Raw genomic sequence first — 25,947 nt, 5'->3', positions numbered from 1 at the left:
CTTACGAGCAGTACCTGCTCTTAGGTGATGTCCATCTTGCAAATCGCAAAAAAATCAGTTAAAATAGCTTTTTACATATCAATACATCATTAAGCCAAAAGGTCATCCAAATCCCTTGACATCCTCATGCTAATAAGGTTGTCCGATTATTCTCAATATAGTTTTGGCAACTTTTCCCCAGGCTCCCTCATCATTGCCCTTGTTATTGTGGGGGTATTGAACAATAGTCATGTTTTATTAACAAAGTCAATAAAAGAAATTGGTCCCTGTAAAGAGTTTCTCGAGCAGACCTCTCGAGCGTCAGCCCTACGTCGATACTTCAGCTGTAGAAATCCTTTACGGTGGCCAATTTACATTATCACTTCAGTTGATGAAACCAAATTATCTTTAAATATATGTATTTGTTAATGAATAGAAAAGGAAAGACGGTAAATTTAAAGCTCCGTTATAAAGTAAAGACTGTCTGAACAAATCACACATACCAAAAATTTATTAGTTATCAGTTTTAAAAGTTAGCACGTAGGATATCCTTACGAAAACAGGTCCAGAAGTTTTTTAGTACAACTAGCGACTGGAACACCAGTGATTAGTCATAAAATGGATTAGTCACAAGTTTTAAAAGTTAGCATGTAGGATATCTATGCAAAATCAGTTATAGATTTTTTTTATATATTTTATTGTGTTTTTCCGTTTTACATTGAAAAAAAAAAAATTACAGCAGTATAAAGTAAATAAAATTGTATAAGGTCAGTAAATAAATAAATAAATAAACAAAAATATTAATACAAGGCTACCCAAGATAAAGTTATTTCAACTGAGTGATTGTAAAACTTTTTCCCATTTCATTAAGAGCAGGTTTAGTTTTTTCTTTTCTTTAGCTAGGTATTCTTCTATTCTAAAAATTTTTTTTAAGGTGCGCGAGGAAGATAATAAAGCTTGGGGTAATAGATTTCTGTCTGCAGAGAAAGATGGTCTGCTTCGCTATTAACATGATATGATTTAAAAGCATAAAGTGATTATCGACATCAAATAAGCCAAACATAATATTAATTTGATCTGTTATCAGTTATAGAGGTTTTTACCATAATTAGCAACTGGAAATCCAGTGGAAAACTCATTTATAACGTGTCTGTTATCACACAGCCTCGAGGCCGGGAATTGGAATCTGAGAAGAAGCCTGGTTACGAGTACTAAAGATAGCTAATGGAACAGTGGAGACTGGAGGCAAGCTTTCCAGTTATAGTCACAATAGGATTTTAAACAGCAAAGTGATGCAGCGGAGATTTGAACCGCTGTAAACTGCCAGCCACATGAATGAAATGCTTTAGTGGGGGCTTTTGTCCACTGACTGGTGAATTGCAGGGTGTTTAAGGCCAAACAACTCTGTGGTTAACAGATACGCTTACGTGTTTTTGCGCGCATGTCGTACTGATATCACGTAGAATCAGTTGCACTACTTCCTTTGGGTGGATTAAGAAATTAAGAGTAGCGCTATTACATGGAACGACGACTTGCTTGGCGATTTTTGCACCGTTTTTGAGTTTCTCTCCCTCGTTGACTTGGGGTGACATGTTTCTAGTTTTGTTCATATTTAACCCTTGAAATTTCGGGTGGAGCGCTTTTTGACTGATTGTCGTAAAACTGAAGTCAAAGTAATCCCTACAGCCAATCAAAAGAAAGAAAATACTTTGAAGAGCCAAAGAGAAATCAAAGTGAACACAACCAAACTGTCTAAAGCGCGGGAAAACACGGGCGACCAAGTCGTGGTTGATTTTAGTTTTGCCTCTGATTGGTTGAAAGGGAGTGGCCCAAGTTTTCTGGATCAATGACAGAGCGGAGCAAACAAATGTAATCTTGGATTGAAAATTGCCCTATGAGCTCAAGATTTTCGCGTGGTCGTTGACGTGGGCCAAGCCTGAATCAATTATCACACAGAGAAATCAAAAGCGAATAATTTAACTGTTTAGTTGAACTTCTAAGTTGAACTCGTTCAAAACTTAACAACGAAACAGGCTCATTGTTTTTTTTAGACACCTGGACAGTATGAGGCTACGTAGTTGTGTAGCCAATCAGATTGCAGCTTTTGTGAATTTCTACTGATATATGATTTATGATAATTATTTCTGTGAATTTATAGCTTATACCGTCGATTTTTAAAGAAGTTATTGTTCCTTAGCAAGGAAATTGTAAAAGTCAACGTAGTCTTAGTCATTTAAACTTAACTGGAAATAATAATGGGAAAAAACATAACAACAACAAAACAAACAGGCAATACAAAAATGTTTAAACCACGATGAATGACTAAAATTTTTTCGTGATCACGTTTACATGATAAGTGCGGTGACCCGCCTAGGCGGGTTGCCCGGTCTGCTATGTAGGGTAACCCTATCAGCCAGGGTGACAATTTGCCATGTAAACGTCTCAAGGTGGGATAACCCACCTACCCAGGGTCGCGTTCATGGCAAAAAGCTGAAAAGTGAAACACGTATGTCTTAAAACTTTGTACATTTCCTCTACCACCCATTAGGAACAAAATGCCCACGCAATAATGGTGTTGTTTTACCTCTACGATGCTTTACAGACTACAGAGTTCTTCAGTAATTTTATGTCTAAAATTCGTTTCAGTTCCTCTGTACTCGAAACCATTTCCATTCAATGCTAGTAAGTTTTCGTTTTGATCGTTAATCTATGAATTAAAATTGCAAATATTTCCTCGTTCTGTCCGTTTAAGCTTCCGTTTATCAGATATCTTATTGCTGACGATAAAACCTGATCCAAATTTTCTACATCTTCTGGAATTGATCACCATGCAATCAGTAGAGGGCACCGCTAAAATAGTTTAATTTAGCTCTAGGGGCTTGGAAATATCTGAAATGACTTGATTCGGTTTGCGCTTGCCACGCACCAAAATTAATCCAAATGTTTGGACACTTACAGAATTTGGTTTTCCAAGAAGATTTGCGATGAGGTCTGTGGTCTCCTTATTAAACTCTCCTGGAACATCCTTAACATTTGTTTTCAGATCGAAAAAAGGAATCTTGAATCAAAGAAGGTTTTCTCTGAAGTAAATTGCCTCCTTCACGTAAAGGGGTAAAAAGTAAAGGGGGCAGCCGGGCAGGGGAGGCAGTAAGCTAAGCTTCCCAGCTGATATTTCGATAGGTCAGCGGTAATGATCATGTCAACTCTAAATGTTAGATCCAAAGTCTAATACTACGATGAACTAGTCCACTTTATTTTACCTAATAAGCCAATCTTTAAAGGGGGCAAGTTCTAGACAAGCTGTGTTGCTGCGTCGGTGGTGGAGTAGAGCAAGATAATTTGGTTGTATCAACTGAGTTGATAATAAAAATTGGCCACCGGGTTCCCGACCACTGTATAGGGTTTCAACGTTTTAAGCGCTGGCCTTTCGTCGGAGCGAATTTGGAGTTGAGCTGTTTAAGGTAGTCTTGATATCTCTCTTTTGTCCAACTGCCTCAAATTTATGTCCTAACGGGTAATACTCGACAGTTAGAACTCATTGTGATTCAATTATCACTTTCCTTTTTAAAGCATTCATATACAATTCAACCCTTTCACCCACAATATCTCATTATTAATTCTCCCAACCAATCCCACTACATTTCTTGCGATGTTAAGTCTGAGAATTTGGTATTGGATCAGCTAATAATCCCCTAATTTAAGAATTTGGTATTGGATCAACTCATAATGCCCTAGTTGATATGAATTGATTTATTCACGTCTTTGCTTGATATTGTATTGATATTGTAAGGAGAAATGATGTCTTAACACTCCTGACGTACAAAACCGAAATGCTGTGTTCTTATTGATTGAGTGGTAGGGCCGGACTGAAAAATATTTGGCTTGGGGTCATGATCTACGGACCGAGCGCAATGAGGTCCTTTCTTCATGACCCCGAGCCAAATATTTTCCCCACTAGCCCCACCAAATTCGGTCAATAAGCATTTTATCATATGACCACTCCCGAGAGTCCTGATGAATTTGATCAGGGGCACGTGACCAAGAATCAGCCAATCACAGTGCTCGTTTTGTTGAGTTAAATTCTAGGTATTTAACAATATCACATGTTACCCCCAGGTTCAAACCATTTATTGTATTAAGAACATTGTAACATGGCTTCTTGTCCTCTCTCTACACATATCACTGGGTCTTTTGCAAAGGCGCAAGTACAACTTCAGGATCTTAACCCGACAATTGTGTATGCATTCTTTACCGATCTTTCTCTGGACTTTTTCGGCCACCTCCTCCACAGATAGATCACGCTCAAATAATAGGCTCCAGTCAATATGTTTGGGTTACCGTATTTACCCGTGTATAATACGCACTTTTTTTCTATAAAAATAACCATCAAAATCACGGTGCGTATTATACACGGTTTCTATTGTTTTTTAAGCACGTCCTAATTTGCATACATTAAAAACACAACAAAGAAAGTAACAAAAACCTAGTAGTAATTAGTCTTTATTAGCCAGTCAATATGTTTGGGTTACCCGGTGGCTGGTTAATTCAAGTTGTGAACGAGTCGCTACCACAGTTAAATATATTCGGTGTAAGGCAACTTTTCGAAACGTTTGTGGCTTTATACTCTGTATTTTATCCTTATCAATACAATCACGCCATCAATAACCAGATCAAAAACGTCAAAATTTTTATTGTGAACTTTCCTCGCTGATATCCCAGGAAATTCTTGACATTACAGTCTCTTGTTTTGCAGTTGCTTTAATTTGCATTGGTCATTAACTACGTTTGTTTTTCTGTCAAAACGCCATTGTCTGGCGCAAGAAGATAAGTCAGTCTATGACACCGCGTGCTCTCAAAGAAACGTATTATAATTTTCTTTTATGAACTGTAACGTACCTTTTGAGCAGATAAAAGAAACAGATCATAGATATAGACTGGAGTTTCTGGTTCATTGGTAGTCTAAGATATAAAAATAAGTTGAGGAGTTAAGTCCAGAATAGCTAGGGTCTTAAAATGGCTCCTTAACAAGATTTGGTATGGGCTAAGAGTACTTGAGTACCCGCCCAAAAGATCAGAGTACGCCCTCTCATCAGATCTTGACTTTCATGATATTTTCCTGTTTCCCTGATACTAGTTACTAGGAAAGTTACCTTATATTCACAACTACAGGCCTTCCCCAATACACTTCACTTGAGCCATTAGTTAAAGGTTTCTGTGTGCGACAGATCCTTTTCATGGAACTGATATTCCAGAGACTTATGGTGCGTAATATTTAAGTAGACTCATTGCCAAGAATTTCAAGAGTTGATGTTATAGTGTTCCGCAGGTAGGGAGTTGACTTCTGCATTTACAGCAGATGTGTCTTGATGAATATTCAATGCCTGAAGCGATTTTACTGAATCATGGTCATTTGAATATGTTACGTCATTCGACACAGTCACGCAAAATTAGAATTTTATGTTCCATTTTTCTATCCTCAAAAAAAATCATGTTTCCTTCATAGAAACGGTATATACCCGGCTTTAATTTCTTTTCAACTGAATTTGACTAAAACGAGGCGTAAGCTAAAAAAATAAAAGCGGATGAAACGCCAGTGATAAAAGACGAAATTTGTGAAGCAACAATATTAATATTTGAGTATACTAATACCAAATGTTTTACATAAACAATAAACATGCCATTTCTCTCTAAATTTAGAGACTTGCGTCCATATCTCCACTATACTTTGTAAGTTAAATTCTTCACTTTTATTTTACATATTTTCGCGATCAGAATTTAGCGTCTTAACTTAAATGAAAGAAATCAGACAAAAATCGTAACATGTGTCGAGCCCGCGTTTTTTTCTTTTGATTTTAGATAGTTTACATTTTGTTATTCCGACCTACCTACAGATAGCTTGTTCCGTCATCTTTCACACCCCCTATTGCCACATCATAGTTACTGATATTATTTGGTGCTACTCCAGCAACACCGAAACCAACCCAACCTGTGGTTCTTACTTGCACCATAAACTCCAGTCTGTCTGCGAACTCATAGTAGTTGTAGGAAACATTGTAATTTCCTTTGTCATCGAGTATGATCATGTTGGAGTACATGTTATACATACTGCTACTTTTTGTGGAAGCCACAAACAGCGCTAAAATACACAACTGTACAACAGCCATTTATTTCTTCAAAGATCGGCCTCGCCTTCCATGAGGAACAGTAGCCTTGAATGACCGTGCATTTTTGTAATTGTCCGTTTTATAGCCTTTTTTCTAACTACTTACGTAGCCAATATCTTTCGGTGGTATATTTTGTATTTTTAACTTTGTTTTGGCTTCAAAACAAGCTAAGTGCGATAAAAGAGAACAGGAAGCAGCAATTAGAGGAAAAATAAAGATATGCGAAGAGAATATTCAAGTGGAAAGTTTACAGTGATAACAGGATGGGAAACCAAGGAAACCAGTTGTTTTCTGACTTACATATTTCCTTTTACGGTGAATCTGAAGAGATCAAAATTGAATCATGCAAAAGCTGGAAGAATTTGTTAACTTAATCAGATGAGCACGGAGATCTCAACTACTATTCCGATAAAGGGAAGTGATAAACTGCAAGCGAATGAAGTGAAAGAAAGGTAGAAAATACATAGGTAAAAAAGTGACATCTTAACCAGCTGAAAATTAGCCAATGATATCTGAGAAATATCCAAAAGGCAAAATCTATCTAAATTTAGGCAATTGGTCGTTAATTTTGGACCTACTTATAACACATAACCGCTGGTCTTTAAGCGTGAGTCCAGCATTGGAACAGTATTGGTCAAGTAAGATAAATTAATCAACTACCTTCGCTTTCAACCAATATCGATGCAAAGTTTCCCCACTTTGAATACGCATGTACTTGACTTCACGTTTAAATATGTCAGTTGTCAATATATCTGATGACTCTTAAGTTCAGGAAATTTAATCAAGCCACGTCACTATTTGTTTATTTTGAAAAATGTAGTCTCGCTTTATAAAGTTTCTCATTTTGCAATCAGCGTCACCGACTTCTTTCGATTATGTGACCTCTGCGTTAATTTCAAAATCGACTTGATTACTCGGCATTTTTACGAGGGACCGGCGTCTGCTCAGGGCACACCAAAAGGGCAACTAAATGTCATTTTTTAAAAATAAATTAGTTACCCTGCCTTAGAGACCTAAGCAGCATGATTTTTGTCTTCGTTCAGCCGTAACGAACAAACGGCTTCTTCATTTTTGTAATGTAGCAAAGGCAGTAACAAAAAACTGTTTTGTTACTGCCTTGAAATTGTGAGTTTTGATTTGAGGTTACTGTCAACAAGATCCGGTTAAATTTCCAAACTTTCATTTCATTTACTCTTTATTTAGAGAAAACACTGAAACTAAATTTGTTGGGGAAAAAAAAACTTTTGTTCCATACTTTATAAGTTTTTCAGTGATATATAGTTTTTATGGTTTCTTTGAAAGTAGGGCGCGTAGAACAATTTTTCAAAATGTTTTTTTTCCAAAATGTTTCCTTGTTTCCTTACATTTCGATGTTTACTGTGCATTTTGTTACATATTTGTCGTCTTCACTTGAACTCCCTCGACGAGGCCGTACAGTTCATGATCATCAAGGCAGGCAAAGCGATAGTTCATCTTTTTCTTCCTTCTTGTTCCTCACTAAGGAGGGGGGACGGAAGCCAAACCCCAGATCAAAACTTAGCACATTTTTCCCCAATTCCGATATTTATCACTTATACTTGAAATTACTTTGCGAGTATTGGGAAAACTGTGAGTTTGAAATGTTTTCAAATTGCGCCGGTAAATATTAAAAGTGTGACGTCCAAACAAGCTGTGTTTACATACTCTCATCTAAACTAACCAGTTGACCTATGAGAGCGTGCGAACTATCTCGATTATTTTATAACCATCACTAGTTACAAAAGTGTGACGTGCAAAACCGAATTACAGTCACTTGGCTTTTTTAGTAGTTTTGGCTTTGATCATGCAAATCACACCTGCTAGAAAATGAAAAGTTCACGAAGACAATGAGTCCATTATCACGCAAAGATAGCTTAGCGTTAAAAAAAAAATAGACTTAGGTTGTACTGTGGTCGATCTTGTGATGAAAATCAAACCTTTCAAAGGGGTAAACACTGAAACCTGACATTTCCTGTTGAAAAAAGAATGACACTTTTCATTTTTCATGTTCAATTACATCATGAGTGATAAAAATGTGACGTACGAAACCAAAATACTGTGTACTTATTGATGGAGTGGTAGGGGCGCAGCGAGGTCCTTTCTTCATGACCCTGAGCTAAATATTTTCTTCACTGGCCCCACCAAATTCTGTCAATAAGCATTTTATCATATGACCACTAACTGTTAAAAATTTCAACCTAAATGGAACGCGATAGACGGGTATACGGGCACACAAGAAGTATGCATTTTAAACCTTTTCTCTTATTTCGATAAGCCCAGAGGGGGGAAGGGAATAACCTAAACACACGTGATCTGGATACCTAAAACACTGTGACAGCGGAAGTTAGGAAGGTTGGGAAAAGTAATTCGTTATTTTTGTTGTTTCATTTTGAAAGCATCAGCCACACTGTCAACATCTTGGTAAGTGCGATTGAAAATCTTTCCTAGTCACTCGGTTTTTATCAGCTTTAGTTATTTAGTAACTTTAGAGAGGTAAGGCACTTATGGCAAAGCCCAGTACCTACTTTTTTGATCTTTATGTTTGCGATACGTCACGTTTCGAGTGTTAGCCCGTTAAAGCGGTTGATGGCGCGATTGAATAGTCACCACGGCAAAATAAATTGGTTTTACGGCAACTTTTTCAAATCTCTGTGGCTTTATACCGTATGATTTATCCTCATTAACTAAAATAAGGTTATTGAGTATTGTACAATTTGAGAAATTGATGATCATAAAACTGAACTGTCCCACGTTGATATAGGAAATCCGTAGCGCTTCATTACGTGGTTTTCCGGTGGGTACGATCTCCACTAGCTATTAACTTGACACTTTTTAGGAGGGTTTAACGATCGATTCCAAGATTGCGGTAGACTCCAATTGAATCTCCGTTTTCTACTAGTACACAAATGTTTCATGGTCGAGATACTATTCACTTAAGTTTTTAGATACTAGCGGCGGGTTCTACGGTACACATGTTTCTAAACGCCGTAATCCCTTTCTTTTTTCTGTCTGTTTAAGCGCCGGTCTCGCATAAGAAGATAAGTCATGACGCTGCGCACTCACGAATAGAGATGTTTTAATTTTCTCAGAGAGACTAAAACTTTCTTAAATTCACTGTTATTGCATACAGAGTATAAGCGTACTTTTGCGTTGAACGGATGCTTCATATCCTCACCATAAAATTGCTTTCTTCAAACCGTAATGGTTTCATACAATATATTTCAACCTTATTATAACTAAGATTGTTCAGCATTGTTTAGTTTGAGAAACTGATAGTTTCCACAATCACGTGATCAAAAACTAAATTCAATCCTATATTAAGGCATAGTTATAATGCAGAATGTCTTTCACCGATGTCAGTAGTGGCGGCCCAAGGTCACATCTCGAGGAAACGCAAACGATTAATTCATGAAAGCGTCACGCGTTGTGTGACTTGGTGCTAAGTTACGAGAGTTGAACATGTTATAAACAGAGGAAGATGTTTCATTTTCGGACGCTAAAATCCGTCATTAGTCAGAAAATTGTGACGAGCTCAACCGAAATACAGTCACTCGATTTTTTTTAGCAATTCTGGCTTCGATCATGCAAATCACACCCGCTAGAAAATTAAAAGTTCACGAAGACAATAAGTCGATTGTCACGCAAAGATAGGTTACCGTTTAAAGAAAGAAACTTAGGTTGTACTGTGATCAATCTTGTGATGTAAATGAAAGCTTTAAAAGAATCAACACTTAAGCTTGTCGTTCCCCATGAAAAATAGAATAACACTTCTCATTTTTCATGTTCAATTACATCATTAGGGATAAAAGTGTGACATACAAACCCAAATACTGTGTACTTATTGATTGAGAGGTAGGAGCGTAGCGAGGTCCTTGCTTCGTGACCGAGAGCCTAATATTTTCCCGTCCGGCCCTACAAAACTCAGTCAATAAACATTTTATCATATGACCACTAACAGTTGAAAATTTCGACCTAAATAGGACGCGATAGACAGGCATACTAGCACAAATCTTTTTTTTTTGTTTGTTTTTTTTTTGTCTAGCGGCGAATTCTACAGTACATATTTTTCTAAACGCCGTAATCCGTTATTTTCTCTGTTTAAGCGCCAGAGTCTCGAGTAAGAAGATAAGTCATGACACTGCGCGCTCACGAAGAGAAATGTTTTAATCTCTTGATAGAAAGACTTTTCTTTCTTAAATTCAATGTTACTGCATACAAAGTATAGGCGTACTTTTCCGTTGATCGGATGCTTCATATCTCTACCGTTAAATGGCTTTCTTAAAACCGTTAAGGTTTTATACAGTATATTTCAACCTCATTATAACTAAGATTGTTCAGTATCGTTTAGTTCGAGAAACTGATGGTTTCCACAATCACGTGATCAAAAACTAAAATCAATCCTATATCAAGACATATTTATAATGCAGAATGTCCTTTACTCGGTAGTCACTCATAAGAAACGAACACGTCCTATAGGATTGTATGGGGAACCAAATATGGTCGATTTGAAGTAGTAAAAGTGTGGCGTGCAAAACCGAAATAGATTAACTGCAGGGTAAACTGCTGATCGGTTTTCCATATCAGTTCATGAAAAGTTGATTATCGCTCACAGCAAGCTTACCGTTTAAAGAAAGAAGCTTTGGTTCTATTGGTATCGATCTTGTAATGAAATTTTAATTTTCGAAATGGATGGACACAGAAGCCTGACGTTTCCTGTGAAAAAAGAATGAAATATGTTATTTTATACATATGTCCAATCCATCAGTGGTTATAAAGTGTGACGTACGAAACCGAAATTCATTCGTTTGAGATGGAACACTTAAATCTTCGGAGTAAATGTTGATTCGCCCTCCAGATCCCCCTATCATTAATTCTCCATTAGTATTCGAATTCCGTTTTGAATTTTTGAAAGTCGCATGAAAACTGGGGAGTTTAACTCTCACTATCTCCTGCAATGTTAGAGATATATTTATAATTTGTACTAACACTTCGTGATATGAGAATCACTAGTTGACGTCTCGTACATAATGAATCACTTCAGAAAAAAAAAAACATACCATTTTGATCTTTTTCTCGATCGTATTCGATAATTGATCAGTTCCTATTCTCAGTAATTTTGTTAAATACTTTTAATCACAGTTTTCATTTTTCCTAATCACAAATTGGCAGTAACAGTGTTTGGTAGACGGTCTTAATCTTAATAAGATTAACCGTGAGCCGTAAAACGGCCAAAAAAATTGGCAGTTAAACACTTTTCTGGTAAAAATTTATGGAACGAGTTGTTAAACATTTCTGGTAACAACTCATGGAATGATGTTAACCGTTACTCGTAAAATGGCCAAACTTTTAACCGTTAGCCGTAAAAGCTATCACCCCGAAAACGAAATTTCTCCGCATTTCGAGAAATCAGGTAATGTTGACATCAATACTAAATTAAACGGGAAGCAAGCTTGTCAAGCTGGCAATTGTTTGTTATTTTTTAAAGACATGGAAGAACCTAAGCCATATATAATTTTTATCATTCAAATGATCGCTGGGTGTTAGTGCCCTCTAGTTGCAAGTTTCTTGCGATTGTCTGAGGAAAAGAGGAAACAAAAAGGTTGAAAAGCACTATTGCCATTGGGAGTTTTCAGGAAAGTCCCTTCCGGATGCGCGGATCCCACAACGTAACTGTAGTCCAGTCCATTTCCCCCACCTCTCTTCCCTTCTCAAAAGAAATATGAAGGACTATTAAGTATAACTATTGATTATTACTGAAAGTCAAGCTACTTCCTCATTTACTTGTTGCCATATTTCAGTCATTGGATTAACACCTTCAAAGGTAAGACCAGTGATGTGGTTATGTTCAAGCAAATTACCGATCCACTCCGTCCGTTTTCTTTTTTTTTTTTTTTTTATCAATTATCTCAGTTGATATTTTTGTCTTCGATCATGCAAATCACACCCTCAAGAAAACGAAAAGTTCACGTGTACAATGGGTCAGTTTTTACGCACAGATAGCTTACTGTTTAAAGACAGAAGCTTTAGTTGTACGCTCAATCTTATCGATCTCGTGATGCAAATCCTAACGAACTAAAAGGGATGAACACTGAAGCCTGGCGTTTTCGAATAAACAAAGTAAGATGTGTCATTTTTGGATGCTCAAATTAGAAAAGTGTGACGTGCCAAACCAAAATACAGTCACTAAGTTTTTTTAGTATTTTTGGCTTCGATCATGCAAATCACACCCGCTAGAAAATGAAAAGTTCACGAAGACAATGAGTCCATTATCACGCAAAGATAGCTTAGCGTTAAAAAAGAAACTTAGGATCGATCTTGTGATGAAAATCAAACCTTTCTAAGGGGTAAACACTAAAGCCTGACATTTCCTATTAAAAAAAGAATAACGCCTTTCATTTTCCACGTTCAATTACATCGTGTGTGATAAACGTTGGACGTACAAAACCGAAATACTGTGTTCTTATTAACTGAGTGGTGGGGCCGGAAGGAAAATTATTTGGCTCGGGGTCATGACCTATGGACCGAGCACAGCGAGGCTCAAGCTTCATCACCCAGAGCCAAATATTTTCTCCACTGGCCCCACTAAATTCGGTCAATAAGCATTTTATCATATGACCACTGACCATTTTCAACGTTAATGGGAAGCGATAGACGGGCATGCGAACGCACAAAAAATATGCAATTTTATTTCGAGTAGCCAAGAGCGGGAGGGGAATAACCGAAACCACACGTGATCTAGATACCTAAAACGCCGTGACGGCGGAAGTTCGGAAGGTTGAGAAAAGTGCGGAGTGTAATTCGTTATTTTTGTTGTTTCATTTTGAAAGCATCAGCCACATTGTCAACATCTTGGTAAGTGCGATTGAAAATCTTTCCTATTCACTCGGTTTTTATCAGCCTTAGTCATTTAGTAACTGTAGAGAGGTAAGGCTCTCATGGCAAAGCCTAGTAGCTGCTTTTTCGAGCTTTGTTTTTGCAATATGTAGTTATGTCTCGTTTCGAGCGTTAGCCCTTCATTTAAGCGGTGGATGGCGCGATTGAATCGCCACCACAGTGAAATAAATTCGTTATCCAGCGGTCTTCTCAAATCTCTGTAGCTTTATACCGTTTAATTTATCCTCATTAACTAATGTTATTGAGTATCGTTCAATTTGAGAAATTGATGATCATAAAACTAAAATCAGACCTTTATTTATGTTGTGGATTGTCCCTCGCTGAAGGAAATCCGTGGTGCTTGATCGGGTGGTTTTCCAGTGGCTATGACTCTACATCAGCTATCAACTTTAATCTGTTTGGGTTGAACGAACGATCAGAGATCGCACTAGATTCGAAATGCCATATTTCTACTTATACACAAGCGTTTCATTGTCGACATACCCTTCACTTAAACCTTTGGATATTAACGGCGGGTTCTGCGGTACATATTTTTCTAAAGCCGTAATCTGTTTCTTTTTTTTCCGTTTAAGCTCCAGAGTCTCGCACAAGACGATAAGTTGTGAGGCTGCGCGCTCACTAAGAGACATGGTTTAATTTTCTCAGATGAGTGAAACTTTCTTAAATTCACTGTTATTGCATTCATAGTATAAGCGTATCTTACCGTTGAACGGATGCTTTATATTTCCACCGTTAAATTTCTTTCTTCAAACCGTTAAGGTTTTATACAATATATTTCAACCTCAGTAGTTAAGATATTGTTAGGCATTGTTTAATTTGAGAAACTGATGGTTTCAACAATCACGTGATCAAAAACTAAAATCAGTCCCATATAAAGATATATTCATAATGCAGAATGTCCTTTACTGATCAGCGTCAGCAGAGGTGGTCCAAGTTCACGTCTCGAGAAAAAGCAAACGATTAATTCATGATCGCGTCACGGGTTGTGTGACTTATGTGTTAAGTTATGAGCGTTGAACACGTTATTAAGAATAGAATGGGGAGCGAAGTATGGTCGATTTATAGCGAGAAATATTTCGAGAAATCAACATTTAACACGTAAAATCAATAAAAGTACACACATCTTGTGTGTCCAAATTAGTTTCTGGCGATTTCTGCCGTTTTAAGCTTACTTTGCCATCGCTGTTATTCCCATCCCCACAGTGACACCTCGCATTAATCGAGCGTCCCAATCAACCAAGCAGACAGCTGTCCCCGTGATAGGTCTGCAATTCCTGATCCATAATAGGAATGCACGATAGAAGCGGCACCAAGATCGTGCATGCTATACCACCGGAACATACCACAGAAACCTTTTTCCAGCCGCTCGAAAATTGTTGATGACTTCCCTTACCACAGTAGACTTACCAGTTCCCCCCTTGGCCAGTCCCTAAAAAGTTATGACCCTTACAAGCCAAGCATACAATCTCCGCCCGTCCGTGAGATAAGTGAACGCTCGTATTGACGACATGCTAATAACCACCAAACTACTTTACTGAATATTATGGAGAACGAGTTGTCACAGGAAGAAAGATTATGAAATAACATAATGAACATCACTTGACGATCTGCGTGCTCAAGGAATTGGCTGAACTAATAGAAATTTTATTGTCCTTTACAATGAATTTCCGGTGACTAAATAGGCATTAACACCAACATAACTGTAAGGGGGTAGATTAAGGGTAATTCGGCCAAATCTTGCAGGCTTTTCTTTTTATCCAGAAGTTTAGTGACATCACCTTGGAAAGGTAAATGCAATCGACGGTAGGGCATCATGTGGACAATTATATTTACTATATTCGTTTTCAGGGACATTCGTCTGATAAATGTGCTCATTGCTTTTAAAATGAACAATCTTTGCAAATGTTGCCATATTCCCGAATGTCAATAACTTACAACTGTGATCATCTCGGTAATGAACCAAAAGAACGGTGTTTCAATAAAATCGAGCGAGGGAATTTCCAGTACAAACATTTTGGACGGTACATTATTTAAACTGTCGAATAGTTCTCGAGAAAACTAGAGCAATTTTCTCATTAATCATTCTTGTATTATTCATGAATAAGAAATAAAATACAGTGATCCTAATGGTCTGCATCGCACATACGTTTCGTCAGCCGGTTTAACAAAATCAATAAACTAATAATGGGGAAACTAAAACTTATATTGTAGACTATTCCCTTCTAATTCGTTTCTGATTTCTTTTGATTTCCATGGATTTTTCATCAGCTGAATTTGCATTTTATTCTTGTCTATTTTGTTTGTTTTTAATCAAAGCGAATAATGCCTCAAAAATAAATCAGCGAGTCAGGCTATGACACATGGCAGCAGTTTGTTTCCTTTGAGAAAAGGTAGCTTCCTTACCTCACAATACATGATATAACCAAGCCTCTTATTCTTCAATCTTCTTCATTGATTGAATCAATGAGCTTCATTATCAATTAAGAAGGGACTCTCTTTTCCCATTTCTTTCTGTTTCCGGTTTCCTAATTATCTGCCTTAAGAAAGTTGAGACACTGGGAAGAGAAATTTTTTTAGTTTCCTCATGCTATTAGAAAGACCAGAAGTTCTAGTTCGATCACAAATCCTGTGACAAATTCTAGTAACAATGAAACTTTTTGATTTTCAAATATGAATGTAGTTTAAGTCAGGCGCAACTGTCTATCACCTGAGTGAAATGTGAACAAAGGTAGAAAAAACTGAATATTAAAACCAAAACTCTTAGTAATTTATTTTTTTTTATGCGATTATCATTTGGTATCTATTTGTTTATAACCTGTATGAGCTTTCTTAACATTGATTTATTATACTCCAATTGTAACTGTTTTAAAACTACAGTTAATTCCATTGTCATTCCTTTAAGCCCATTTGCGGATAATCTTTAAGTTCTGTTTGAAGTTTGTAAGACTTTTCACTAATCTTCAGACTGCTCCAACTTCGAGGATGTACATAATAGATTTTTGGCTTTTAACGTTCACTCACAAAAAGATGAAAGACAGAAATCGGTAGGAATATGATTCAACCTAAGGGCAAAATGTTTCTTTTACATCACGTGACGAGATGAAGGAACTAAAAAACCTAGGTCAAAGTATAATATATAGATTTAGCCAAGCCTAAAAGCGGAGCTCGTATTTTTTTTTCCCCGCACGTTTCAAGGGCACAACGCCTTGCCCCGGCAAGGACTAGAACCCGGGTCGCCCAACTCGCAGCCCTAATGCACTGACCACTGAACTACTGGACAAAGCCGTGGCGTTGGCGTGCCCGCGGTACAGTTGACCACGCATGTTAAAAGAAGCACCTTGTACGGTCGTACGGTCGAACGGTCGTACATCCAAATTTTTTCGGCTTGATGGGCTACTACTATTTTGCATAATTTTGGGGCTACGCTCTGCGAGCTCTGCTACTATTTACGACAGTGACCCAGTGAGTTAAGTCTAGTTTCTACGGTTCGCTTACCTGCGCGTTAACAAAGTTGATGTACTTCAACACGGAAGCTGAGTCAGTTCAGTAGTAAACTTGGTCTGCTGTCATTTCCAATTCTTCTCGAATAATTCTGGAGAGCCTTACGCAGATAACACTGACTGTCAGTTCCAATATTGGAATTGAAATTTCATGTATGGGACTTGCTTCTTCCATGACAAATGCACAGTGAACTTGGTTAATGACATTTTTCAAACGGAAGTAAACGAAGGCTGAAATTCATTATCATGGCCAATTTACATTGTCAACTCAGTTGGTAAAGCCAAATAGTTTTTTAATACCCCACCAAAGTTTCTTCAAAAACTTACCCCGTTGTTTATAGAAACTATGCATGTGGAAAGTTCTCATTGCAAAAGTTAAGATAAAGTCTGTCAGTTTTTTTTTATCTTTGTCCAATGACTTTAAAGTCATGTAATGTTCTGCAAAAATCCAAACTTGAGGAAAATGAAAGGTGACCAACCGACTTCTTCACTTTTTTTTTTGTTTGTTTTTAAGTGGATATTGTGAATTCTAACACTTTCAGCTTGTTACAAATAGTTTCCGGGTGTAATCAACCCAGCCCGTTTTTGTAACTTAACATGTGTGTTCCTGTTTGAAGTGACTCGTTATTAATCAAGATTATCGACCATTTAGTATTGTGTTACTAAAAATAATGTTTCCCTGATAACAGGTGAGGATTGCAATGGAAACCTAACAGCAGAAGCCATGACACCTTTCATGAGCCAAGCCTTACTTGTTGCCCTGTTCTTGCTCAACTCAGGACGCATTCAGAAAGCCATTGAGATATGCAGCGAATGTTTGATTTTGCTAAGTGGCACCGATCAAAACAGCAAAGACCAATTTGATTCAGCACTGCTACAATTTTACAACGTCATCTATACCGTTCTTTTCAGCGCTTATCGTCATATCTCTGACTACATAAGTGCAGAAAGATACCGAAGGAAACTGTTTGACTTATACATAGGGTATGGAATTATGCTTTATAAACTTGGCGAAAGCCTAAAAGCAAAGAAATGTTTTGAGAGGGCCCTTGCCATAACGACCAAAATTGGCGACAGAGAAGGGGAAGCATCATGTTATGGAAACCTAGGTACTGTGTTTACGTCGCTTGGCCAATACGACAAGGCTGAAAAGTATCTCCAAAAAGCGCTTGTCATCAAAACTGTATTTGGCGACAGACGAGGGGAAGCATCATGTTATGGAAACCTAGGTACTGTGTTTACGTCGCTTGGCCAATACAACAAGGCTGAGGAGTATCTCCAAAAAGCGCTTGTCATCAGAACTGAAATTAGCGACAGAGGAGGGGAGGCAACTGACTACGGAAACCTAGGTACTGTGTTTATGTCGCTTGGCCAATACGACAAGGCTGAAGAGTATCTCCAAAAAGCGCTTGTCATCACAACTGAAATTGGCGACAGACGAGGGGAGGCATCATGTTATGGAAACCTTGGTACTGTGTTTGCGTCGCTTGGCCAATACGACAAGGCTGAAGAGTATCTCCAAAAAGCGCTTGTCATCAAAACTGAAATTGGCGACAGACGAGGGGAGGCAACTGACTACGGAAACCTAGGTACTGTGTTTAAGTCGCTTGGCCAATACGACAAGGCTGAAGAGTATCTCCAAAAAGCGCTTGTCATCAAAACTGAAATTGGCGACAGAGAAGGGGAGGCAACTGACTACGGAAACCTAAGTACTGTGTTTCTGTCCGTTGGCCAATACGACAAGGCTGAAGAGTATCTCCAAAAAGCGCTTGTCATCACAACTGAAATTGGCGACAGACGAGGGGAGGCATCATGTTATGGAAACCTTGGTACTGTGTTTGCATCGCTTGGCCAATACGACAAGGCTGAAGAGTATCTCCAAAAAGCGCTTGTCATCAAAACTGAAATTGGCGACAGACGAGGGGAAGCATCATGTTATGGAAACCTAAGTACTGTGTTTCTGTCCGTTGGCCAATACGACAAGGCTGAAGAGTATCTCCAAAAAGCGCTTGTCATCACAACTGAAATTGGCGACAGAGAAGGGGAGGCAACTGACTACGGAAACCTAAGTACTGTGTTTCTGTCCGTTGGCCAATACGACAAGGCTGAAGAGTATCTCCAAAAAGCGCTTGTCATCACAACTGAAATTGGCGACAGACGAGGGGAAGCATCATGTTATGGAAACCTAGGTACTGTGTTTGCGTCGCTTGGCCAATACGACAAGGCTGAAGAGTATCTCCAAAAAGCGCTTGTCATCAGAACTGAAATTGGCGACAGAGAAGGGGAGGCAACTGACTACGGAAACTTAAGTACTGTGTTTCTGTCCGTTGGCCAATACGACAAGGCTGAAGAGTATCTCCACAAAGCGCTTATCATCACAACTGAAATTGGCGACAGACGAGGGGAAGCATCATATTATGGAAAGCTAGGTACTGTGTTTAGGTTGCTTGGCCAATACGACAAGGCTGAAGAGTATCTCCAAAAAGCGCTTGTCATCACAACTGAAATTGGCGACAGACGAGGGGAAGCATCATATTATGGAAACCTAGGTACTGTGTTTATGTCGCTTGGCCAATACGACAAGGCTGAAGAGTATCTCCAAAAAGCGCTTGTCATCACAACTGAAATTGGCGACAGACGAGGGGAGGCATCATGTTATGGAAACCTTGGTACTGTGTTTGCGTCACTTGGCCAATACGACAAGGCTGAAGAGTATCTCCAAAAAGCGCTTGTCATCAAAACTGAAATTGGCGACAGACGAGGGGAGGCAACTGACTACGGAAACCTAGGTACTGTGTTTAAGTCGCTTGGCCAATACGACAAGGCTGAAGAGTATCTCCAAAAAGCGCTTGTCATCAAAACTGAAATTGGCGACAGAGAAGGGGAGGCAACTGACTACGGAAACCTAAGTACTGTGTTTCTGTCCGTTGGCCAATACGACAAGGCTGAAGAGTATCTCCAAAAAGCGCTTGTCATCACAACTGAAATTGGCGACAGACGAGGGGAGGCATCATGTTATGGAAACCTTGGTACTGTGTTTGCATCGCTTGGCCAATACGACAAGGCTGAAGAGTATCTCCAAAAAGCGCTTGTCATCAAAACTGAAATTGGCGACAGACGAGGGGAAGCATCATGTTATGGAAACCTAAGTACTGTGTTTCTGTCCGTTGGCCAATACGACAAGGCTGAAGAGTATCTCCAAAAAGCGCTTGTCATCACAACTGAAATTGGCGACAGAGAAGGGGAGGCAACTGACTACGGAAACCTAAGTACTGTGTTTCTGTCCGTTGGCCAATACGACAAGGCTGAAGAGTATCTCCAAAAAGCGCTTGTCATCACAACTGAAATTGGCGACAGACGAGGGGAAGCATCATGTTATGGAAACCTAGGTACTGTGTTTGCGTCGCTTGGCCAATACGACAAGGCTGAAGAGTATCTCCAAAAAGCGCTTGTCATCAGAACTGAAATTGGCGACAGAGAAGGGGAGGCAACTGACTACGGAAACTTAAGTACTGTGTTTCTGTCCGTTGGCCAATACGACAAGGCTGAAGAGTATCTCCACAAAGCGCTTATCATCACAACTGAAATTGGCGACAGACGAGGGGAAGCATCATATTATGGAAAGCTAGGTACTGTGTTTAGGTTGCTTGGCCAATACGATAAGGCTGAAGAATATATCCAAAACGCGCTTGTCATCACCACTGAAATTGGCGACAGACGAGGGGAAGCATCATGTTATGGAAACCTAGGTACTGTGTTTAGGTCGCTTGGCCAATACGACAAGGCTGAGGAGTATCTCCAAAAAGCGCTTGTCATCACAACTGAAATTGGCGACAGAGAAGGGGAGGCAACTGACTACGGAAACCTAAGTACTGTGTTTCTGTCCGTTGGCCAATACGACAAGGCTGAAGAGTATCTCCAAAAAGCGCTTGTCATCAAAACTGAAATTGGCGACAGACGAGGGGAAGCATCATGTTATGGAAACCTAGGTACTGTGTTTAAGTCGCTTGGCCAATACGACAAGGCTGAAGAGTATCTCCAAAAAGCGCTTGTCATCAGAACTGAAATTGGCGACAGACAAGGGGAGACAACTGACTACGGAAACCTAAGTACTGTGTTTTTGTCCGTTGGCCAATACGACAAGGCTGAAGAGTATCTCCAAAAAGCGCTTGTCATCAGAACTGAAATTGGCGACAGACGAGGGGAGGCAACTGACTACGGAAACCTAGGTACTGTGTTTAAGTCGCTTGGCCAATACGACAAGGCTGAAGAGTATCTCCAAAAAGCGCTTGTCATCAAAACTGAAATTGGCGACAGACGAGGGGAAGCATCATGTTATGGAAACCTAGGTACTGTGTTTGCGTCGCTTGGCCAATACCACAAGGCTGAAGAGTATCTCCAAAAAGCGCTTGTCATCAGAACTGAAATTGGCGACAGACGAGGGGAAGCATCATGTTATGGAAACCTAGGTACTGTGTTTCTGTCCGTTGGCCAATACGACAAGGCTGAAGAGTATCTCCAAAAAGCGCTTGTCATCACAACTGAAATTGGCGACAGACGAGGGGAGGCAACTGACTACGGAAACTTAGGTACTGTGTTTACGTCGTTTGGCCAATACGACAAGGCTGAAGAGTATCTCCAAAACGCGCTTGTCATCACAACTAAAATTGGCGACAGAGAAGGGGAGGCAACTGACTATGGAAAGCTAGGTACTGTGTTTAGGTTGCTTGGCCAATACGACAAGGCTGAAGAGTATCTCCAAAAAGCGCTTGTCATCAGAACTGAAATTGGCGACAGACGAGGGGAAGCATCATGTTATGGAAACCTAGGTACTGTGTTTAGGTCGCTTGGCCAATACGACAAGGCTGAAGAGTATCTCCAAAAAGCGCTTGTCATCAGAACTGAAATTGGCGACAGACGAGGGGAGGCAACTGACTACGGAAACCTAGGTACTGTGTTTAAGTCGCTTGGCCAATACGACAAGGCTGAAGAGTATCTCCAAAAAGCGCTTGTCATCAAAACTGAAATTGGCGACAGACGAGGGGAAGCATCATGTTATGGAAACCTTGGTACTGTGTTTAGGTCGCTTGGCCAATACGACAAGGCTAAAGAGTATCTCCAAAAAGCGCTTGCCATCCAAACTAAAATTGGTGATAAGGAAGGGGAAGCAGGAGCTCTTGGAAACCTTGGAATTTTGTTTAGAACTGTTGGTGATTTTGAAGCTTCGGAAGTATGCTTGGAGAAAGCTTTATTCATATCAAGAGATATTGGAGATGGAAGAGGAGAGTTCCAAATCCTTCAAAGTTACTCCGTTTTTTATCTTTTTCAAAATAAAATTAAAGACTCTATGTGGTGTCTTCATCTGTGCATTGAAAAGTATGAGGAGCTGAGATATTTCTTGGGCGCCAATGATCAGTTCAAAACATCATTTCTGGAGGACACAGGAATATTCCCCTACAAGCTGCTTTGTACTTTGCTTTGTGACACCGGAAATGCTCGGGATGCTCTTTATGTTGAGGAGTTGGGCCGAGCTAGAGGCCTATCAGACTTAATGGCAGAGAAGTACTCGGTTGAAACGCACATCTCTGCTAATCCACAATCTTGGTTTGGCATTGAGAACATTTTAAGAAAGAAAAATAACTGTACTTGTCTGTACATTTCTTATTTTCAGAATCGTCTGCATTTGTGGGTCTTGAAAACAAGTGGAGTCCTTCACTATAGAAGAGTATCACCAGAAGAGAATCTAGTTCAGGCTGGGTTGCCCAAAGATTTGTCTTTGAGTCAATTTTTGGATGATAATTTCCGGAGTCTTGGTATTTTGCCCACTAAAGATTGTGAAGATCGGTCTTTAAATACGATTAAATTGCAACCTCTCTCCCCCGCGCAAAAGAGCTCAGCAAGATTGCGACTTGTGGAGGAGGACGAGGACGAGGACGAGGACGAGGACGAGAAAGTGATTTCAAGTCTATATTTGTGTTACAAAATGTTTATTGCCCCCGTTTATGATTTGCTTGATGAGCCTGAAGTCATTATTGTTCCTGACCGCAGGTTGTACAAAGTTCCCTTTGCTGCCCTGAGTGAAAAGGAGGGAGCCGAATACTTGTCAGAGACTCATAAGATCCGTATCATTCCTTCGTTAACAACACTCAAGAGCATTCAAGATAGTCCAGAGGACAATCACAGAAACACTGGTGCCTTGGTAATAGGCAATCCCAAGGTTAATTGGCTGCAATCATTGCCAGGTGCAAGAAAGGAAGCGGAGATGGTCGGACGACTGGTGGGTGTTCCGCCTCTAGTTGAAGGGAAAGCAACGAAGCAGGCGGTACTTGAGCAGATAAGTTCAGTGAGCTTGATACATTTTGCTGCCCATGGTGACGCGGAAAGAGGAGAAATTGCACTCTCCCCCATTCCTACTCCCAACAGTCAAAACGCTATCACACCGAAGGAAGCTTACATGTTGACGATGGCTGATGTCTCACGAGTGAAAGTCAGAGCTAAACTGGTGGTACTTAGTTGCTGTCACAGTGGAAGTGGAGAGATAAGAGCCGAGGGAGTTATAGGAATTGCCCGTGCGTTCTTAGGATCCGGTGCTCGCTCGGTGTTGGTTGCGCTGTGGGCCATTCCAGACTCAGCAACAGAGCAGCTGATGAGCCGGTTCTACGAACACCTCATTGAAGGAAGAAGTGCCAGTGAATCCCTTCATCAGGCCATGAAAGGGATGAGAAAAACCCCTTGAACAAAATTTCTGAGTGGGCTTCGTTTACGCTGATTGGAGATGATGTGAGACTCGAGTTTGACAAGCAGCGGCAAGACTCGGTGAGAACAGGTATTTCATTAATTAAAGTGAAATTAGATGTGAGGATGGTTATGACTTACTAGTCGTTGCCTGGATGGGGATCCTTTGTTACCTTGAACATCAAGGCTACTTTAATATAAATCTATATATATATAATATATAAATATAAATATATATATATATATATATATATATATCTACACACACTTTTTTTCCTTTTTGAAGAGTTACTATCTCCGCTCTCTGATGTAAAGTATAAAATCTCACAGATGCCTCTCTACCAATGAGATACAAGTAATAGCTAATTATTTTTATATATTGTGCTTGGTGTAATTGTGTTTGCTTTATATCCAAAATATTAATTGAGGTAATAATAAATTGGGTTATTTCAAATTTTTTCTTGCAGGAAAAAAGACCCCGATAGAGTAAATAATGACAAGTACTCGAAGGGAACAGAGTTAAAAGACTTTTAGATGGATAAATTAAATAGAAATAAGTAGAGAAAATACTCTATTCGGTATTTCATCGACATTAAAAAAAAAGAGCTATCCCAGGTTAGGGGAGAGAATAACGGTTATTCCTATTTTTGGTGCTTTCTTTTCTGATATTCTTAGGAGGAGGTACTGGTTATGTACTCACCACTTTTTATGTTTTTCACGCAAAAATTATATTCTGATATAATAAGCACGAAACAATGTTGACCTACGTAAGGCTTTTGAGTAAAACGAATTCAGTAAAGTTAAGACAGTAGTTTAAGTATTAAACAAACCACTAAAATCTGGTATGATTTTTGTATTTTCGAGCCTTTTGTAAGGTTTAGTTATTAAGAATACCTTCCATACTTGTTTTTGTTAATATACGGGTAACTGCGGAGAGATTCGTTTATACTAGCTCAACGCCTAGCAGGAGTCGTGCCGGCCCGTAAACACTTTTTAAGCGGCGTTAAGATAGGATTCGCAAAAGGAGAAGCGTTGCGCATCCTAAAAATAAATCCGAAGCACTTCACATTTAAAAAAAATCGTACAGAGCTTAAAAATACGACTAAAAGAGGGGAAAGAGGATACCTGACGAAGTTCTGGAGAAATACGTGTCTCAAGTTACCTGCTCTAGTAGAGAAGGATCACTTCCGGCTTTACAAAAGCTCAAGAACACGCTGATGTGGAAATGTCACATTCAAAATCACATCGCCAAAAAACATTAAAGTATATCCTGGCCAGAACTGATCTTTGGAGACAGAAGTTTAAAATCGCTTGCAGATGGCGGGAGTGTCATGCGGGCATGTCAATACTTCAATTTTTAACTGGTCACTTGCCACTTGTGCTATGCACCCTGCGCGAAGCTTGTCGACGCTTAAATGCAGAAAAATCTCTGCCAATTGGCTATGAGTTAGATCTCTGAAATAAGTAATCCTGTCTTGGAATAAAGAGTTCATCTGTTGTAGAATAAGTTGATTCGTAACACCCTGTATGTAAGGAATAACAGCAAAACCAGTCGCTGGTTCCCTTTCATCAAGAGCGTTACTATTTGTAACTGGTTTTTGGCAGTTACGGAGAAAAGTTTTTGTATAGCCATTTGCCCATTTGGATTTTAGTGAAGAGCGAAACAACGTCGAAAGATACTAATTCTTCACAAGCGTTAAGAGTTTTATCTTCTATGAAATCCGCAAATTCGCAGGAATTTTTGACAGTGTCATCAGTATTCCCAACAACAGGCGACAAAATTCTCGCAAGATAACCAGAAATTGCATAAGTCGGAGAATTAACAAAAGAGACAATGGGTCTCAAAGAAATTCCCGGTTTATGAATTTTAGGTAAGCCATAAAAACGTGGACATAAGCCGTCACTACTGTCTAACATTTTGTACGTAGGGTCACTAATTTTACCAGCTATTTGCAAATCAAGCAACATTTTGTTTAACTTTCTTTGAGGTTTTACTGGTAGGATCAGAGTTTAAGACAGCAAACGTACTCTTGTCATTAAGCAGAGTCAAAGCTTTGTCGTGATATTGCTGTTTGTCCATAACCACAACACAATTACCCTTGTCAGCAGATAATACGAGCCTGTCCGGATCCTTTTTGAGAGCTATAAGTGCATTGAAAACATCCTTTTGAATATTTTTGGGAGGAGGTTTAGATCGTGACGATGGCGGTTTGCTTCCTGACGCTTATTTACACCTCGTCAGAAAAAAAAAAAGGCCGCTAATTAGTGATCATATAAAAGGACCTCTTGTTACAGCGTCTAGATCACCCCTGATGAAGGCACTAGACAGGAGTGTCGAACTGTCGAAACGTTGGGTCTATGAATTGTAACTTCTTCGGTTACATTCATCAAATCTGCAAACCAGAGTAGCATCAAACTATGTCTGATTGTCCACCTGGTTGCCGTGTGGACTTTAATGTATTAGATAAGAAGGCATTTGCTTACCTTGGCTCCTTTGATCACTGAACCAGTCGGCCTACGGTTGATGAAGTTCGGGATCTTTTGGTCGGTAACGGCCCATGGAAGCGCGCTTGACAAGGTGATACAAGATGTCCTACTATTGCGTCATATTCCAAACCATTGATCCGGAAAATCCGTATTCCCTCGCTATCTCTCGA

The 25,947-nt window shown here is 39.3% G+C and overlaps 1 protein-coding gene across 1 annotated transcript; it reads left to right on the top strand.

Moving 5' to 3' along the window:
- The first annotated feature begins 11,495 nt into the window (after nt 1–11,495).
- On the top strand, nt 11,496–23,382 carry LOC136277100 (tetratricopeptide repeat protein 28-like). The gene is made up of 4 exons (XM_066158784.1): nt 11,496–11,571; nt 11,960–11,982; nt 20,100–20,579; nt 20,700–23,382. Exons 1-4 carry the CDS (start codon nt 11,496–11,498, stop codon nt 23,289–23,291), a joined length of 3,171 nt encoding a protein of 1,056 aa, XP_066014881.1. The 3' UTR covers nt 23,292–23,382.
- The last annotated feature ends 2,565 nt before the right edge of the window (nt 23,383–25,947 follow it).

The sequence above is a fragment of the Pocillopora verrucosa genome, chromosome 12 (assembly GCF_036669915.1).
Source record: "Pocillopora verrucosa isolate sample1 chromosome 12, ASM3666991v2, whole genome shotgun sequence".
NCBI lineage: Eukaryota > Metazoa > Cnidaria > Anthozoa > Scleractinia > Pocilloporidae > Pocillopora > Pocillopora verrucosa.
This window is presented reverse-complemented; position numbering and strand designations above follow the sequence as displayed.